The 20,995-nt window shown below is 40.3% G+C and overlaps 1 protein-coding gene across 1 annotated transcript in view; it reads right to left on the bottom strand.

The window, feature by feature from the left end:
- The window catches only part of pitpnc1a (phosphatidylinositol transfer protein cytoplasmic 1a), a 181,605-nt gene that overhangs the window by 91,338 nt on the left and 69,272 nt on the right, over positions 1-20,995 (bottom strand). The window contains exon 2 of the mRNA XM_055653765.1: positions 1,923-2,071. Coding sequence (XP_055509740.1) covers positions 1,923-2,071 — 149 coding nt within the window. The remainder of the gene's footprint in view (positions 1-1,922; positions 2,072-20,995) is intronic.

Below are 20,995 nucleotides of genomic sequence, written 5' to 3'. Positions count from 1 at the left end.
CACTCTGTTCCTAGAATTTGGAAAACTGGAATATTTTAAATTTAAATTGTTATAAAGGACTCAGAGATTCACAAAATATCTTCACCAAAATTAAAAATTATTCATCTTCTCAATAATTCGTGATTACAAATCACTTTGCGATTGCTCCAGAACAGTGGATTTACTAATTATCCCAACCAGAATTACAGTACTTTAGATCATTTAAAGACCGTTTACAGTTTCTAAAATCATGATTTTTCGACATGGAATTAGAAGCAGGCTATTCAGATTCCTGTTGCTAGAATTAGTAGATTAAATAGTTGGTATTTAGGAAACCGATCAGTATCAATCAACAAAGACACAGGATTGTAACAATTCAATTCGGTACATATTTAAAATGTATCACAGAATGGTGAAAATTAGTACAATGAAGGCATAGTACAGGTTATACTTGATGAGTACAGGTGTTAGAGGTTATGGGGAGAAGGCAGGAGAATGGGGTTACAAGGGTGAGATCAGCCATGATTGAATGGAGGTGTGGACTTAATGGGCCAAATGGCCTAATTCTATTCTTATTCCTTATGACCTTATTAAGGCAGATAGTTTCACGGTAAGAATGTGACATCACATAGACTGGAATGTAGCTTTGTGATCCAGCAGATTTGTTTAATAAGTTGTTACACCAAAGTACTATGAGCTACAGGTTTCTTCCACTCTCGGGCTTTAGTCACTGAGAGGCCACCAATTTGGCCAGTTGGTTCCTCAAACCCACCAATATAAAAAACACAACATTCAATAGTCTGAAGACGGGTTTCGGCCCGAAACGTTGCCTTTTTCCTTCGCTCCATAGATGCTGCTGCACCCGCTGAGTTTCTCCAGCCTTTTTGTGTACCTTCGATTTTCCAGCATCTGCAGTTCCTTCTTAAACATTCAATAGTTTAGTTCAGCTTGTGGCGATGTCCTCTCCAAACACATTCTCCACTCATGGAAACATCTTAACATCTACCCTGCCATGTCCACTAAAGATTTTATGCCTAAATGTCAAATACTGTAGTCAAAATTACTTAAGGGCCTGTCCCACTTTGGCTATTTTTAGGCGACTGTCGGCGACTGTCATAGTCGTAGCAGGTCACCCAAAAACTGGCGACTGGACCCCTCTTAGACATAAAATTTGAAATGGAATCATTACTTTAACAACAAAAAAAAGAAGTCAGCACCGGCGACAACCTACGTTAATCTGGCAACAACTACGACAGCACCTACGTCAGGAGAAGTCAAGCTACGCTCATTGGTGTCAAACCCACTGTCGCCGACTGTCTCAGAAAATTTTCAACATGTTGAAAATCCAGCGTCGACCAGAAAGACGCTACAACTCTTTGGGTGACTGAGGAGACGACTCACGACCATATAGGGCCCAGCGACCATGTGGTGACAGCCTAGTCGCCTGTCGTCGCCTGTCGTCGCCTAAAAAATAGCCTAAGTGGGACAGGCCCTTTAGCAATCTAATGTAGAGTCTTGACCCGAAATATCGACCTTCATTCTGCTCAACAGATGCTGCCTGACTAACTGAGTTCCTCCACCAGTTTGTTTTTTTGCTCCAGATTACAACCACTCCATTCTCTTGTGTCTGAGAAATCTGAGATTGCACCTAATGGATGTTCTCAATGGAGTTCCCATCAATTTCCAGTTCTTATATTTTAATAAGTTGCAAACACTTACATGAGTACTCATTTAAACTTTTATGATTTCCATATAAAATAGTTTCCATTTCAACAATAATGCATTTATATGATTTATTAATATTCTAGTCAGATAATATTGCAATAGGCAAGTTTTATAAAGCAAATAAAATACCGTAGCATTGTGAATTAGTTATAAAAATCAATTGATAATAATCTATCACAAGCTCATAATTTTAATTTACCGCATCAAACTTGCATTACCTGTTCAGGTAAACTCTCTTTTCTGTGTATTGGCCCTTGCCATGAATAGGATCATCATAAGGTTCATTCTGTACCACCTCCACACCCTCTCCTCTGTCACTTTGCTCGTGGCTGTGCTTGCTTATCATGTACAGTTGTCCAATTCTGTACTGGAAATAAAGAGGAAAAAAGTTTATTCTACCCACTGAACAAGTTATACGAGGAATTGGGCAAAAACATGGTCAGCCTATCAAACAGGACTCCAGAGGGATAACCGTGTCAGTTTGATTTTCATCACTGAGCATGAATCACCAACCTTTTTTACATTCTCCTGAAAGTCTTTCCCACTGAAGACAGAAACAATTACAGTAGCTGAGCGATAAATAAGGTACCAATTCACTATAATGAACCACAACCCATGTTTACACTGAACCTTTAAGTTCAGAGTGTGGAATTCCAGAACCTTTATAGCTTAAAACACTGCCATCAAAGGAATGGGCAAAGGAAGTGTGACATGCACATCACAGTACATTTTTCACCCAGTGCTAGCAGTTATAATTCCTGCAACCCCGCCATACCTCTTCACCTTCAGTATGTGATAATGTAACTGAAGAAGAGTCTCGACCCTAAATGTCACCCATTCTTTCTCTCCAGAGATGCTGCCTGACCCGCTGAGTTACTCCAGCGTTTTGGTGTCTTCGGTGTTAACTTGCTCTCTACACTGGTCACAGATCAGAAATAATGGAATTTTGTTTTTTACCAGTGTATAAAAGTAATGAATTTGAAAAGTAACGAGGTTAATTCCCGGGATGGCGGGACTGTCATATGTTGATAGAATGGAGCGGCTGGGCTTGTATACTCTGGAATTTAGAAGGATGAGAGGCTATCTTATTGAAACATATAAGATTATTAAGGGATTGGACACACAAGAGGCAGGAAACATGTTCCTGATGTTGGGGGAGTCCAGAACCAGTGGTAGACCATTTAGAACGGAGATGAGGAAACGCTTTTTCACCCAGAGAGTTGTGAATCTGTGGAATTCTCTGTCTCAGAAGGCAGTGGAGGCCAATTCACTGGATGCTTTCAAGAGAGAGTTAGATGGAGCTCTTAAAGATAGCGGAGTCAGGGGATATGGTGAGAAGGCAGGAACGGGGTATTGAATGTGGATGATCAGCCATGATCACAGTGAATGGCGGTGCTGGCTCGAAGGGTCGAATGGCCTACTGCTGCACCTATTGTCTATTGAATTCATAACTGATCGATTCTAATCAGTGTACCTCAGCTAACTTTACTGTGAAGGAACTTGGACAAATGGCCAGACCCAGACCCTGAAATGTCCCTCAGGAGGTGGCCCCACCCAACCCGAGCCATGTCAAGTTAATATGGAACAGCAAGGAGGAGTTTCTTGTGTGGACTGCTCCTGCACACTCTTGACATCTTCATCTGGATCAGGTTGACCATTCCCAGTCATTATACATTTTCCGAGATCACCACACAATGGTTGTCAGATGGAAATAATTTAACTCTTTACAATCCAGCTACATAGTTACTTCACCAAAATCCAAAGAAAAAATATTCACAACTGGAAAAACCCCAATTTGGACAGATGCTTCCATACGAGTGATAAATCTATGAAAAAGGATACTGAGCACGTAGCTGTGATGCCAATACATATTTGATCTTGCTATTGCTCCAAGGGACCACAGATAAATAACAAATAGCGTGGGCCACCGTCAGAAATGCAGATCCTAACAGAAGGGAGCAGGCCTGCTCATGCCTGACTTAAAGAGACCTCTACAGCACATTCACTGAGATATTTGTGAGAGAAAACATCAATGGAGAAATATGCAAGGATATTATAGATTTGTGAATGTGCCTTCTGTATTTGTATTGTGCATGCCCTTCTGCTGTGTTGCTATGCCACCATTTCCTCATATTCAGCAATGATTTCTGTCAAAAAACAACACCTTAAGAACTCCAGCCATGATAACATGTTGTACAGATTGGTTTGTAGATGACTTCCTAAATTATGCACAGCTAATGAGTATTATTGTGTGAAAGACCCACAAATTGCATGCTAACGAATACTACACCTGTGCTTGAAAATAACTTTCCAACAGCCCTGCAAGAAACTGATGCGACATCATTACAGTGTATTTTTGCATATGAGTGCTAACATTTTTCTTATTGACCAAAATATTTTGTCCAAAGAATCAAACTAAATGGAAGTGTTATTCCTTGTTTTGCAATGCTCCCTTATTCCTTTTACAGCTTTCAAATTTTAATTTCTTGGTATCTTCCTTGGAGGGTACCATTTCAAAGCAAGCCATATACTAAATCAATAGAGTTCTTCATCATCCACACGGGCTTATGTTGCCAGCAAATCATTGTGCTCTGTTGTGCATCTACCAATGTCCTCTTGACACAGTAAAGGACAAACAACTTTGAAATCAAATCTAATTAATGTTTTATGCTTTTTATGCACATTTAAGAATTTCCGAGAAAAGAAATTGAAGATAAAAGCTTAGGTTCAAACTAAGGTCCTCTTACTGCTGGATTTGTCAGGGACATTTACTTGAAGTAAAAGGTTTTATCGTTTTCTCACCATGGGAATAAAATGCCTCTCATTCTGAATTCAGTTAATTAATATAGTATTTCACACTGACAAATCTTTTGATGTAAAACATTAAAACAATGCAAGAAGAACATGTGTAATGGCACCATTTAGACATAATAAAGCTGAAATATAAGAAGCAAGGACAATAATGCCAGAATTGTGCAGCATTTTCAAATATTCCTCAGAAATACCTGGAGATATTTTCAAGCTGAATTTCATATTGCATATAGTGCAGATTTAAAATACTGCATATACGGTCCCCAAACAGTGACAGGGGAAGAGACAATAAACCTCTTGGAAATAGTGGAGAACTGTAGGGCTGGCGTGAATGCAGAGCTCCAAGAAATTAACATGAATAAAATACCAGAACTGGAGACAATAATGAGAAAGCCAATTAATCCCCAAGACATGATGGATTAGAGGTTAGTTACAGAAATAATGAATGCACTGCTCAGAGATTCTAGAAAGCTTCCCACGGACGGAAGGTAGCAAATTTAAACCCACTACTTGAGAAAGATGGGACAAAGAAAATAGGAAACTAGGAAGCAAATAGTCTGGTATCTATTAAGAAGGTGGTGCACTCTTATAAAAAATAATAGGACATAAAAGAGTCTGTGTAGAACGAGAAATAATGCATTATAAATCTTTTTCTTTGAGGTTGTAAGTAGCAGGATAAGAGCAAACCAGCTGAGGTGTAGTTTGGACTTTCAGAAAGCCTTTGATAAGAAAAAATAAAATGAAAGAGTGTGATATTGTGGATAATATGATTGAAGGTGATTAATGGCAGAAAAACCAGGGCGGAACTTGCACAGTAATTGGAAGTGTTCTGGAGAGTGTTGCAGGACAGAGAGCTGGGAGGGCAGGTGTATGGTTCCCCAAAAGTGGTGATTCAGGTGGACAGTATAATGATAAAGGCGTTTGGCAAGCTTGAGTACAAATGTTGGGACACCATAGTGCTGTTGTACAAGTTGTTATTGCAACCACATTTTAAATGAAATGAGCAGTTCTGGTTGCCCAGCCAAAGGAAGGTTGTCACTAAGTTGGAAAGGGTACAGAAAAGATTTATGAGAATATTGCCAGGCCTAGAAGGTCTGAGCTATAGAGAGAGGTTGAAACATAGAAATTAGGTGCAGGAGTAGGCCATTCGGCCCTTCGAGCCTGCACTGCAAAGTAGGATGGGACTCTATTCCTTGGAGCACGGGAGGAGAAGGGATGATCTTATAGAGGTATATAAGATCATGAGAAGAATAGATCGGGTAGATGCACAGAGTCTCTTGCCCAGAGTAGGCAAATTGAGAACCAGAGGACATAGTTTTAAGGTGAAAGGGAAAAGGTTTAATTGGAATCTGAGGGGTTACATTTTCACACAAAGGGTGGTAGATGTATGGGAAATGTTGACAGAGGAGGTCGTTGAGGCAGGGACGATCCCAACATTTGAGAATCAGTTAGACAGGTACATGGATAGGACAGGTTTGGAGGGATATGGACCAAATGCTGGCAGGTGGGACTTGTGTAGCAGGGACATGTTGGCCGATATTGGCAAGTTGGGCCGAAAGGCCTGTTTCCACAATGACTCTAAATGGATACAATTATGAATTTCAACAGACATTTAGATAGATATACGGATTGGAAGGATAGCGTGACAAATACAAGTAAGAATCTCATGTGTTCCATTGTCTGTACATTTGACAATTAAACACTTTAGACTCTTGACTCAGTCGACATGGATAAGGAGGGCCGAAGGGCTTGTTCCCATGCTCTCTTACCTCAAAAAAGGAAGACCAATGAATTGTTCCAATTATTTCAAAACTAGTGAGATTATTATTAAATCACATTTCCCAATCAGCATCTGTTGTACCATGGATTCTCCTTGGATTCTCAAACATTACTCCACTTAAAGTTAGTTTTCTACATGATGTGCTTTTGTACAGAATTACAAAGACTTAAACAAATTATATCTGACGATGTTATTTTGCAGTTTCTTACTTTTACTGCCATTCAGATTTAATTCCTCTCCTACACTGAGAAAGTTTTAACTAATTGCAGAATAGGTCAGCAAGAATGGTATTAAAATTCATTTTAAATTATTAAAGCATCACTTACTTGCTTTGGCATTATATGTTCTATTATTAATAGGATTTGTAGGCCAAATATTGCATTGACCACGATAATGCTTTTAACCAAATTAGGAATGTTTATTTTTAATATCATTAATAACTTATATTATGATCAATGTCAATTTTTACAGTTTGGAATCAATAGTGGGGTTTTTTTTAGTGCTTTGCCAAGAAAACCTATATATTTTTTTTAAAATGGAGACACAAGAAACTGCAGATGCGGAATCTTGATAAAAAACACAAAGTGTTGTGAGTTTAACAGGTCAGGCAACAAGCGATTCTTGTTGGGACATTTCTTCAGACTGAATAAGTCAGTGGTTTATCATTCATGTTTCCCACAAAAAAAAATGCCAAGTGAATTCTTTACTTCATTTATTTTCATTTCAGAGTTAGATAAAAGCCACATCAAAAGCAGGAGGCTTAATCCTGCACGATGATTTTCGGTAGTGATCATTAATGATCGGAGATCTTCTGGTGAGCTGTCTTCTACCCGAAACAATACCTTTCGAACTTAAGTACAGTTTCCCTCTTTATTTTGAATTTTTTGCAAGATTTAAATATGGAGTATATTTCCTGGTTTAGCCCCTGCGCGTCTCAGCGAGAATTACACATTCTGATTAGCTTTGCGGTTTCTAGTGCTGCTCACAAGTGATCAGGTACTGGGAAAGCCTGTCTCAGAATGAGTGCCCTGTCGGCCTTGTGGGCAATGCATGCACCTTTGAAAGATCTGGAAGTGACAGCGAGCCCAATGTTGTTCATCCCCGGAGGTCTCAGTACGTGCGGTACAGTAAATTTCTTTGTGATCCAAGTGATTAGTACTCAATTTACAATAAAGTTTCATTTGTCATAGGAATACAGTGTCATATTAGGCAAGCACTACGTAGGCCACAAATGGAATTTTGCATCTAATTCTGAAAAGGATTTGAGTATAGGAGCAGGGAGGTTCTATTGCAGTTGTACAGGGTCCTGGTGAGACCACACCTGGAGTATTGCGTACAGTTTTGGTCTCTTAATCTGAGGAAGGACATTCTTGCCGTAGAGGGAGTACAGAGAAGGTTCACCAGACTGATTCCTGGGATGTCAGGACTTTCATATGAAGAAAGACTGGATGGACTCGGTTTGTACTCGCTAGAATTTAGAAGATTGAGAGGGGATCTTATTGAAACTTACAAAATTCTTAAGGGGTTGGACAGGCTAGATGCAGGAAGATTGTTCCCGATGTTGGGGAAGTCCAGAACAAGGGGTCACAGTTTAAGGATAAGGGGGAAATCTTTTAGGACCGAGATGAGGAAAACATTTTTCACACAGAGAGTGGTGAATCTCTGGAATTCTCTGCCACAGAAGGTAGTTGAGGCCAGTTAATTGGCTATATTTAAGAGGGAGTTAGATGTGGCCCTTGTGGCTAAAGGGATCAGGGGGTATGGAGAGAAGGCAGGTACAGGATACTGAGTTGCATGATCAGCCATGATCATATTGAATGCGGTGCAGGCTCGAAGGGCCGAATGGCCTATTCCTGCACCTATTTTCTATGTATCACATTATAGGAAGGCATTTAGAGAGGGTACCCAGAATGTTTATAAAATGCTTTCAGTGATGAGAAATGTTAATAAAAACAGAAAATGCTGTTCAAGCAGAACCTGTCAAGAGAATAATAGTTAACTAGGTTAGGTTAGAGAAATTAGGGTTGTTTTCCTTGGAGCAAAGAAAGCTGGCAGGAAATGTGATTGAGATGTACAAGATATAGGATAGGGTAAATAGTGAGATGGTTCAAGAACTGGCGAGAGAGATTCAAAGTGACGGGAAAAAGACCAAACCAGTCCATGTTGACCATTAATCACCCCGTACACTAACACTATCCTTCACGCGAGGGGCAGTTTTACGAAAGCCAATTAACCTACAATCTGTACCAGGCACGGAAATCACTATCAAAACATGAAACTGACCGGGGGGACACACAATTTCTTTGCGTCCACGCGCGCATGCGCACACTCACACACACACGTGCGAGGCTTCAGCCGTGGGCCCTGTGGACGATAATTACGGGAACGACGGCCCAGGCTTACGGCCAGCACGGATCAGCAGCGCTAAATCCTGCTCAACTCTGCCTGTCTCGCCGGGTTAACCTACAGCCCTGCCTGGAGTGACGGGACACCAGTCCAGAGCCGTGGAGCTAGCACTGCTTCTCCATGCTGGCCGTAAGCCTGGGCTGTCATTCCCGTAAGTCCAGGCAGGGCTGTAGGTTAACCTGGCAGTATAGGCAGAGTTGAGCTCGATTTAGCGCTGCTTCTCCGCGCTGGCTGTGGGCCTGGGGGCACCACTCCCGTCTGACTCCCGACCTCTCTGGCCACCCCCAGGCTTCTCCCTCCTCCAATTACCACACTCTATCCTCAGTCCCACCCCCCTACTTCCGCCTCTGACCGACACCTCCCTCCTTCAATCACCGCGCTGAATCATCATGGTTCCCTCCCTCATTGCCTGCTGACCGACGTCTCTCTCGTCTAATCGGCGCCTTCGATCATCAGTCCCACCCCCACTGTCTCGTGGAAAGGCGGAGATTTCACCGAGTTTTAAAATCCCGATTACAAAAAATGGGAGGGACGTCCCCCACCTCTCAAAACAGGGGGGTGACGTGTCCCCCCCTGCCCCACCCCCCCGGGATTTCCGCCCCATCTGTACGTCTTTGGAATGTTGGAGAAAACCGGAGTACCCGGAGAAAACCCACGCGGTCACAGGGAGAACGGGCAAACTCCATACAGACACCACCCATAGTCAGGATTGAACCCAAATCTCTGGTGCTGTAAGGTAGCAACTCTACCACTGTGCCACTGTGCTGCTCAAAGTGAGAAAGTGTGGGAAAATGGGACTGTTTTTTACTCCACTACAAATAACCATTGATTCAATGAGTTGGACGTCTTCCTTCTAAGTTTCTACATTGCTCTTTGCCTGAACAACTGCCTAATGAGAGCAAGCCTTGACTGAAAAGAGAATAATAAGCTCTGTGGATAGTTATCAGGATGGTGAATGAAAAATGTGATTTACTCACTGCTGAACGAAAAATCTGATTGCATTAATAGAAACTGATGATGACATCCTTTGGTTCAATATACTGGACCACATTTTATTTAGAATTAAAAGTGAGTATAAAAATGTGTATTCCTCTTGACTCATGCAGGTTGCCATTTCCAGAACATTTTATGATTCAGTTTCTGAATCATGCCTTCACACACAAACTACTGCAGGAATTAAAAAGCATGTGCTTTCATCTTTATTCAATTGATGCAATGCTGAGCGGCAACATGAGTTATGAAGAGGTTGCAGACAGGCTTTATAGGGGATATAAATAGGCTAGATGAATGGGATTTAATCTAAAAAAATGTGACGTCTTGGTAGAAAGGTTTGCAAAAAAATTTTTTTTTTTTAAATGCTGAGAAATTGAAACATATTAATATTCAAAGGAAACTGGATGTCCTTGTACAATAAATTATTTAAGTTAATTTGTAGAATTATCAGGCGATTAGGAAGTCAAACAGCACACTGGCCCTGGCTGCAAGATGGTCTGAATCCAACAGCAAAGGCTTCTTACTGGAATTACATAGGGCAGTGTTGAGATCGGATGTGGAATACTGTATGCAGGTCTCCCTACTTGCAGGAGTGGAAATGCAACCAATGTTCAGATTGATACTGTGTAAAGGGGCATTGACAAAGGAGCAAAAAATATGCAGAGCAGGCCTATATTCTCTGGAGTTAAAAAGAATGAGAAGTGATCTTATTGAGATCTACTTTTTTTTTAAACAGGTGTTGACTTCGCTGATGCACAAATGAAGATATGTCTGGCTGGGATAGCAGCAACCAAAGGTTCACAGCCTCAAAATAAGGGATAGCCATTCAGCATTGAAATGGAAAGAAATTATTTTTGCCCAGTGAGCAGTGTATCTTTAGAAGTTATTGAGTATATTCAAGACAAAGATGGACAGATTTATAATAAGGGAATCAAGGGATCTGGAATTAATACAGGAAGGTTACTCTGAGGTGAAAAATAAGCTTTGATCTTAATGAATGCTGAAGCAGACAGAGGGTTTAATGCCCTAATCCTCCTCCTAGTTCTGCATAAAATCATATGCATTCATGTGATATGGCTTCTGGGTCAAAAGATCACACTCATTTCCTAGATCTAGCACTGTTCCTAAATCATAATATTCTGGCTGGATGTACTTTCACAAAAAAAAATCATATTAAGTTAAGAGCGCAAAAACTAGGTTATTCAGTCTATCATAAAGCACCAGTATATTTATCTACATCACCTGGTCTAATGCTCCCAAATCACTTTAATATTACTTTCTAAAATTATATAATTTAGTTTAGGAAGAGAATTTTGGCTTCTTGATTATCCCCAAATTAAAATTCTCGATTATTGCTTTCCCTGTCTGCACTGGCCAAAAACCTAAAAGCTCTGGAATTCCCATCCTAAATATCTCACAGTCTGCTTCTTTGTTTCCCTTTTTACCATTAAAGTACCCATTTAAAACTATCACTCTATCCCCTAAGTCATCTACCTTGGTATGTGGCTTTGTGTTAATTCTTGCCTGCTTTTTGAAGTACCTCTCAATATTTTTCTTTGTTAAATCTAATATGTAAAGAAAGGGTTTTTTTCTAAGCAATTGTTTCTTTCCCTTAATAAAATAAATGTTGCACTCCAAGAATACAGTACGTGCACTGCTTGTTCTGAGCAATGGCTTTTTAGGGCTGTCACCCTTTTCAGGATTGCACTATTTGGAAATAACTAAAGCTATACAGAAAGACTGCTTTGAAACTAGTCTATGAACACAGATTAAGCAGATGGCTAGATTCAGACTATGTCTGAATGAAGACATGAAACTGTCTCATTTCAGACTTTATGAATTGCCCACCAGTAAGTCATATACAGAGGAAACACGGGGGAGTGATAGTAAACGAATTGCAATTAAGATTTTGGAAAAAATCCATGCAGAATGCTTGGCGAAAGAAAATATAAAATCAGTGATAGAAAAATTAATAGGCAGAATTTATTTGAAGTGACGAGAGACTGTAAAGTGTTGGCATTCAAAAGGACCTGCGTGTCCTTGTATATGAAATGTTGAAAATCAGAGTGCAGGGAAAGCAAACAAGTAGGGAAGGTATGTTGGCATTTATTCCAAGTGGATTGTCTTGCTCCAAGTATGTAGAGCTCTGGAATATGGTGTACAGATGTTGTCTCCATACCAAAGGAGATTTACGTACTTGCAACAAAGGGAGTGCAACAAAAAAATTATTAAACCGATTCCTGGGATGGGAAAATTGTCTAATGAAGGTAGATAACCAGACACGGCCTAAATACATGGATTTAGAAGAATGAGGGGTGACTTCATTGAAATTACGGGATTTGACAAGATAGATGTAGGAATAATGCTTTAGCTGGACATGTGCTGTGAAGCAGTGTTTCTACTAGCTGTACCAGCGTTCCACCATAATTTTAAAGGTCTTCTCAAAACCTATTTAATTGTCCTGGTTCTTTAAATTTCCTTTGAAGTAGTGGTTTTTTTTATTTCTCCTGAGTGGCAATTTCTACATTTAAAAGCACTTCACAATTTTTTTGCCATTTTAAAGCATAAATTGTTACGTGTCATAATAGGAATTATGAATATCTCTGTGGGTGGGTGCCATGGAAACACTGAATGTGGCAAATCAGAAATGGACAAATTGGTTCATCAAGACTGTGTCAGTATTCATCTTCTCACAAGCCTTCTCTTGGCCATTCCCATTCCAGTATGAAATAGTGAGAGAACCATTTGAAAACAGAAAATACTAGATGTCCTCGGCAGGTCATGCAGTATCTGCGGAGAGGAATGAGTAAACCTTTTAGGTCAATGACCTTTCATCAGTGCACCCTTCCATTTTGCTCTGATGCAAAAACATTCATGTATATTTAAAACCAGAGGCCACAGTTTAAGAATAAGGGGTAAGCCATTTAGAACGGAGATGAAGAAAAACTTTTTCATACAGAGTTTGAGTCTGGAATTCTCTGCCTGAGAAGGCGGTGAAGGCCGGTTCTCTGGATGCTTTCAAGAGAAAGTTAGATAGAGCTCTTAAAGATAGCAGAGTCAGGGGATATGGGGAGAAGGCAGGAATGGGGTACTGATTGTGGATGATCAGCCATGACAAGTAACAAGTAACAACAAGTAACAAGTAGCCTTTATTGTCATTCAGACCTTGTGGTCTGAACGAAATTTAGTTGCCTTGCAGTCCTACATATAGTAAAAATGACAAAACACACAAACACAAATTAACATCCACCACAGTGAGTTCACCAGGCACCTCCTCACTGTGGTGGAAGGCAAAAGTCTTAAGTCTTTGTCTCATTCCTTCTTATTCTCCCTCTGCCGCCATCTTGATACAATTGATCACATTGAATGGCGGTGCTGGCTTGGAGGGCCGAATGGCCTACTCCTGCATCTGTTGTCTACTGTCTATTAACCCTGCTTCTACAATTAATATTAACCCTGTTTCATTCTCCAAACATGCTGCCTGAATGCAAAAGATTATTTGTACTTTCCACTTTTATTTCAGGCTTCCAACATCTGCAACATTTTGTTTAGATTAGGACTCAAGTAATCCATCTTAATTTATACGCATTTGTATAGACAAGGTTTTGTAGGAAGCTATTACATAATTCATATGTGACATTCTGTGCCGGTGAATTTGCAAAGGAAGATATGAAGAAAGAGGCAATGCATCATCTGTACTCTGCTGGGGCATCCTGCGGGAAGAACACAGCAGGTCATTCAGCAACTGTGGGGAGAAAAACATTATCCATGCTTCTGGTTGAGAGCCTGTCAAGACTATATTCTCTTGAACTATTTCTATTTGGAAGGGAGTTCCAACATTTAGATCCAGCCCATGAAGATGAATTAGTGATATATTTCCAAGTTCTCGTTGGTGTGGGAATATTTACACCAGTAAAATAATGTGTGCTATTTGATGTACAACTGACAAAATAATTAAAATAGTTTCCTTTAGAAGTTTATGAAGTCAATTGACTATCAATAAATCACAAGTGAACATAACCTATAATGGTTTTATATATTAAAAAAATCAATGTTTCAGTGATTTGTGTGTGGTTGTTGAATGCAAAGTTTAAGAACTTGCCTTAAACTCAATCAAGGTCAAGAAATCACCCAGCAAGAACATTCTTCTAGTTCTACTTGTTCCACTGCACCATTCAAATTATTTTTTTTCAATGAGAAATGACTCAATTCCCATCAAGTATTTCTTGAAAAAGGACGAATGAAATATTATATCTTTTTTAAATTGCAATGTGAAATGAAAACAATTTACAGATGTAAATGGGGGGGTGTTTGCTACTGCTGTCGGGGAGGATTTAAACTAATGTGGCAGGGGGATGGGTACAAGAGCAGAGGGGCAGGGTGGTGTAAAATGAAGGTAGAAGCAATAGGTAGCAAGGTGAAAAGTAAAAGTGGCAGGCAGACAAAACCAGGGCAAAAATCAAAAAGGGCCACTTTTCAACATAATTGTATAAGGGGTAAGAGCGTTGTAAAAACAAGCCTGAAGGCTTTGTGTCTCAATGCAAGGAGTATTCGTAATAAGGTGGATGAGTTGAACGTGCAGATAGCCATTAATGATTATGATATAGTTGGGATCACGGAGAAATGGCTCCAGGGTGACCAAGGCTGGGAGCTGAACATCCCGGGATATTCAATATTCAGGAGGGATAGAGAGAAAGGAAAAGGAGGTGGGGTAGTGTTGCTGGTTAGAGAGGAGATTAACGCAATGGAAAGGAAGGACATTAGTTTGGAGGATGTGGAATCGGTATGGGTAGAGCTGCGAAACAATAAGGGGCAGAAAACGCTGGTGGGTGTTGTGTACAGGCCACCTAACAGTAGTAGTGAAGTTGGGGATGGCATCAAACAGGAAATTAGAAGTGCTTGCGACAAAGGCAAAGCAGTTATAATGGGTGACTTCAATCTACATATAGATTGGGTGAATCAAACTGGCAGGGGTGCTGAGGAAGAGGATTTCTTGGAATGTATACGGGATAGTTATCTAAACCAACATGTAGAGGAACCAACGAGAGAGCTGGCTATTTTAGACTGGGTATTGAGTAATGAGGAAGGGTTAGTTAGTAGTCTTGTTGTGCGTGGCCCCTTGGGCAAGAGTGACCATAATATGGTTGAGTTCTTCATTAGGATGGAGAGTGACATTGTTAATTCAGAAACAATGGTTTTGAACTTAAAGAAAGGTAACTTTGAGGGTATGAGACGTGAATTGGCCAAGATTGACTGGCAAGTAATTCTAAAAGGGTTGACGGTGGATATGCAATGGAAGGCATTTAAAGACTGCATGGATGAACTACAAAAATTGTTCATCCCAGTTTGGCAAAAGAATAAATCAGGGAAGGTAGTGCATCCATGGATAACAAGGGAAATCAGGGATAGTATCAAAGCAAAGGATGATGCGTACAAACTAGCCAGAAAAAGCAGCATACCGGAGGACTGGGAGAAATTCAGAGACCAGCAGAGGAGGACGAAGGGCTTAATTAGAAAAGGAAAAATGGATTATGAAAGAAAACTGGCAGTGAACATAAAATCTGACTGCAAAAGTTTTTATAGATATGTGAAAAGAAAGAGATTAGTTAAAACAAATGTAGGTCCCTTGCAGTCAGAAACAGGTGAGTTGATCATGGGGAACCAGGATATGGCGGACCAATTGAATAACTACTTTGGTTCCGTCTTCACTAAGGAAGACATAAATGATCTGCCGGAAATAGCAGGGGCCCGCGGGTCAAAGGAGGTGGAGGAATTGAGTGAAATCCAGGTTAGTCGGGAAGTGGTGTTGGGTAAATTGAATGGATTAAAGGCCGATAAATCCCCAGGGCCAGATAGGCTGCATCCCAGAGTACTTAAGGAAGTAGCTCCAGAAATAGTGGATGCATTAGTAATAATCTTTCAAAACTCCTTAGATTCTGGAGTAGTTCCAGAGGATTGGCGGGTAGCAAACGTAACCCCACTTTTTAAGAAGGGAGGGAGAGAGAAAACGGGGAATTACAGACCAGTTAGCCTAACATCGGTAGTGGGGAAACTGCTAGAGTCAGTTATTAAAGATGGGATAGCAGCACATTTAGAAAGTGGTGAAATCATTGGACAAAGTCAGCATGGATTTACGAAAGGTAAATCATGTCTGACGAATCTTATAGAATTTTTCGAGGATGTAACTAGTAGCGTGGATAGGGGAGAACCAGTGGATGTGGTGTATCTGGACTTCCAGAAGGCTTTCGACAAGGTCCCACATAAGAGATTAGTATACAAACTTAAAGCACATGGCATTGGGGGTTCAGTATTGATGTGGATAGAGAACTGGCTGGCAAACAGGAAGCAAAGAGTAGGAGTAAACGGGTCCTTTTCACAATGGCAGGCAGTGACTAGTGGGGTACCGCAAGGCTCAGTACTGGGACCCCAGCTATTTACAATATATATTAATGATCTGGATGAGGGAATTGAAGGCAATATCTCCAAGTTTGCGGATGACACTAAGCTGGGGGGCAGTGTTAGGTGTGAGGAGGATGCTAGGAGACTGCAAAGTGACTTGGATAGGCTGGGTGAGTGGGCAAATGTTTGGCAGATGCAGTTTAATGTGGATAAATGTGAGGTTATCCATTTTGGTGGCAAAAACGGGAAAGCAGATTATTATCTAAACGGTGGCCGATTGGGAAAGGGGGAGATGCAGCGAGACCTGGGTGTCATGGTACACCAGTCATTGAAGGTAGGCATGCAGGTGCAGCAGGCAGTAAAGAAAGCGAATGGCATGTTGGCTTTCATAGCAAGAGGATTTGAGTATAGGAGCAGGGAGGTTCTACTGCAGTTGTATAGGGTCTTGGTGAGACCACACCTGGAGTATTGCGTGCAGTTTTGGTCTCCAAATCTGAGGAAGGACATTATTGCCATAGAGGGAGTGCAGAGAAGGTTCACCAGACTGATTCCTGGGATGTCAGGACTGTCTTATGAAGAAAGACTGGATAGACTTGGTTTATACTCTCTAGAGTTTAGGAGATTGAGAGGGGATCTTATAGAAACTTACAAAATTCTTAAGGGGTTGGACAGGCTAGATGCAGGAAGATTGTTTCCGATGTTGGGGAAGTCCAGGACAAGGGGTCACAGCTTAAGGATAAGGGGGAAATCCTTTAAAACCGAGATGAGGAGAACTTTTTTCACACAGAGAGTGGTGAATCTCTGGAACTCTCTGCCACAGAGGGTAGTTGAGGCCAGTTCATTGGCTATATTTAAGAGGGAGTTAGATGTGGCCCTTGTGGCCAAGGGATCAGAGGGTATGGAGAAAAGGCAGGTACGGGATACTGAGTTGGATGATCAGCCATGATCATATTAAATGGCGGTGCAGGCTCGAAGGGCCGAATGGCCTACTCCTGCACCTAATTTCTATGTTTCTATGTTTCTATGTTCTAAACCATTAAAAACTTCAATGCCCTTATGGTGAAATGTTTCAATTATATGAAGAGTGATTAGGAACTTCATTGTCAGCTGCAAGGTGAACTGAACTTAATATTATCCATCAACAGCTGCAGTCAACCCAGTTTATTTTTTGAACATGCCATTTATATTTAGAGAAAAAAAGTTATCATTCAATCTTTCCATTAGGATTTACAGTTGGTTATCTTAGGGTAAAAGGCTTTATAAAAAGGATGTTGTGCTATTTTTAAATCTTGCTATCTTGCCTCTTGCCTTTCCTGGGTTTCTTGAGCTATGTGCCACTGCAAAAGATGAAATGACTGCCATTCTTTCTTATGTGGATTCAGTCAGATAATGATCTCCAATGGAATCTATTTTCACTTCTGCACTGCTATCTCTATTATCTCCTAAGAATTTACCCTGTTCTCCTCTGATTAGTGTGTAGAGGAATCCTTGTCAAAGAAGACAAACGTTCGACTGTTCCCCAACCGGAAACCATGGATGAGCCATGGGCCATTCCCAGGTGAAGACCAAGTCTGCAGCATTGAAGTCAAAATAGCAGTACAAGAAATCTATTTCCGACCTTCACACAGCCATCAAGGATGCCAAGATGGAATTCCAGACCAAATTAGACTCCCAGGATAATGACACTGGCACTTGTTAAACGCATGCATGTTGTAACAGCCAACAAAGTTGGGCAGCATCACTGGCACCGTGTCGCTCTCGGACAAGCTCAATGTATTCTATGCTTGCTTTGAACAGAAGGTCGTTGGAATGATGACATCTGTCCCAACAGTCTTGGTTGCTCCTGTACCCATGGTAACTGCTCCAGATGTCAGATCGGCCTTCCTGAGTTAACCCACAAAAAGCAACTGGCCCAGATGGAGTTCCCAGCTGCTTCCTCAGGCTCTGCACGACCAGTCAGCAGGAGATTTTTGTGGGCCTCTTTAATATCTCCCTACTTCATCGAGACCTTGAAGATTCTCACCTACACCTCTGACACCCATCAATAAGACAATGAGGGCATTTTATGTAAATTAAAGCCACTTCTGTAATGTAATAACAAACAGAACCTATTGCAAATGCATAAAACTGCTGCTGCTGGAAATCTGAAATGAAAACAGAAACTGCTGGAAACGTTCAGCAAACCAGAGTGCATCTGCTGAAAGAGAAACAGTTTATGTTTCAGGCTGAGACATTTTGGGGAAGGTATGGATAGGGCAATAGGAATATCTCCAATAGGTTAAGACCAAGATTGGTAAGAAAATATGGTCCTGAATAGAACCGTTTGGAGATACAAGAAACTGCAGATGCTGGATTCTTGAGCAAAACACTAAAGTGCCAGAGGAACTCAGGGGGTCAGGCAACATCACTGGAGAGCTGGGATAGGTGACCTTTCCCGACGCGCCCTTCTTCAGATTACCGAATTACTATTGTAAGTGTGTGGGTGAAGAAAATAATAAATCTTTGGTTAAACTCCAAATCTTTTTTGAGCATTTTGGCCAGACTGTATTTAAAAGGTACATTAGCTGATGGGAACATTAGTGCTGCACAAGCTGCACAACAGTAGCCGTCAGCAATTAAGAGCCAGTATTACACAAAACATTTCATTTAAAATACATTAACCATTTTGCATACATTTTTGCATGGGTATGTATAGCTTTGCAACTTAAATCTTATAACATACACAATGATTATGCTCAAAAATTTACAACATGATACAGTAAACATTCTGCAGCACTTTTGTTTGTTTTAGAAACTATTGCCATTCTGTTAAAGTACAGATTATATATTCAAAAAAGATTTTTTTTCAAAATACAGCTAATTTCTAGAAGTTATAAAATGTCCATAATGCTAATTCATGAAACTGGGAGGGGTCTTACATTCCACGCCCCCAAGGGCGGCTGCGTGAGGCCACACCTCCCCCACGCCAGTTTCCACAACAGAAGACATCCTTTATATCCATAATATTATTTTATCCATTACTCTGGCTTTCTCTATATGTTCATCAATCATTTGATATACATCAATGGTCATTTGTTTTTCTCCCTATGAAGATCTTTTATTTCACAAATTCCTGTGCACAGAGCATACCTACATTCAAATAGGCCTCAAAGCAGCACTATGTATTTGAATTTTATACATTGCCTTTGTAAACATGTGTTTAAGAAGGAACAGCAGATGCTGGAAAATCGAAGGTACACAAAAACGCTGGAGAAACTCAGCGGGTGCAGCTGCATCTATGGAGCAAAGGAAATAGGCAATGTTCAGACTGAAGAAGGGTTTCAGCCCTAAACGTTGCCTATTGCATTTTTGTGTGCCTTTGTAAACATATTTAGTTTATCAAAATTAAGCTTTAACTTTAATTTTAGTTATTTGTCTTCACATAATTGCTGTTTAGATTCTTATTAGTTTATTCTCATTCTGGTACAGATGACAATACAGTGGATATAAAAGATCTGACATCATGTCAGAGGTAGTTCTCTTAATGCCCTGGCCAATACTTAAACTTCAGCTGACACTTCCAAAGACCGATCCGTCACTGCATTGCCATTTCAAGAATATTGCTGTTTATTAAATGGGTCCCTTGTTAATCTACAAGATTTTCTGCAGCAGAAGAATTCCTTAGATTTGTCTCACATGTTTCCCAGCAGCAATGTACAACATGAGGTAATACATATTTCTGTAACAACTTATTCATTCATAATGAACTTGTCATTGTTGGGACAAGACATTTAAGCAACTGACGCCTTCATTATCCCTGGGGTAGTTGTTCCTATGCAAGGAACAAGCTTCTTAGACAAGCTAGCCATACTGAACCACTTAGGTTTTTGTCTCTCATGTGCCCGTCAAGCTGCAGCAAGTACAAATTCTATTGTTCTGGTTTATATGACAATAAACACTATTGACTCTTTACATGCAAATGAAACAGGTCTTCCATCTTAAGAAGACATCTCAGACACCTTGGTGCATAAAGTATTCTGGAAAAAATGCTATCCAATGCTGGACCAAAACACTCTTTCCAAGGATAAAACAGGTAGCAGAAGAAAGAGCCATATCTAAAATGATTCGTACAGTTGGCAGGAATTGTCCATCTGCTTTTCAGTTCTGTAATGTGCCTGGTCTTTGGAAGAGAATACAGTCAATATTGGAAACTTTTTTTGGGGGGCATATTTTAATTACATTTTTGCTAGATGTGGCTGACAAAAAGTCTTCTATGTTTTCAATGTCATTGAAACAGAAATATTACAAAAATGATTTTCCATTGTGACTAGATCTTTCATCTAGATGCCAAATTGTCTATTATAAATCAAACAAATAAATTGCTGGAGTGATTATGTGAATTAAGATGTTTAAGATCATTAAGATGATGATTATTCAAAAAATATATTTTACAAATATTGCATTATACTGTTGATTCAGTACCTGTGGGTTTTTACATGAAGATTCATGGCTATCATTACCCATCCATTCAATGAAAACTCAATCAAGTGAAATTAAGAAGGGAAAAATGATCATCCCTGATACTTATCAGTCTGAAGAAGGGTCGCGACCCGTAATGTCACCTATTCCTTCGCTCCATAGATGCTGCCTCACCCGCTGAGTTTCTCCAGCTTTTTTGGCTGCATATCATTTATACTTTGGTTATAAACAGATTTCTCCAGCTGTCAACACTACTTTCTCACAATTTTCTGTGCAATTAAATGCCTAACATCCATTCACGGTTTAGGAAGCTGGACCTAATGGATAAGGCAAGTAAAAGTAACATCATTTTAAATCTCTGTATTTCATTGAGTCATACAGCATAGAAACAGACCCTTTGGCCCAACTCTTCCATGCTGATCAAGACGCCCCAGATAGGCTAAT

The sequence above is a fragment of the Leucoraja erinacea genome, chromosome 23 (assembly GCF_028641065.1).
Source record: "Leucoraja erinacea ecotype New England chromosome 23, Leri_hhj_1, whole genome shotgun sequence".
In the NCBI taxonomy this organism is placed as follows: Eukaryota; Metazoa; Chordata; class Chondrichthyes; order Rajiformes; family Rajidae; genus Leucoraja; species Leucoraja erinaceus.
This window is presented reverse-complemented; position numbering and strand designations above follow the sequence as displayed.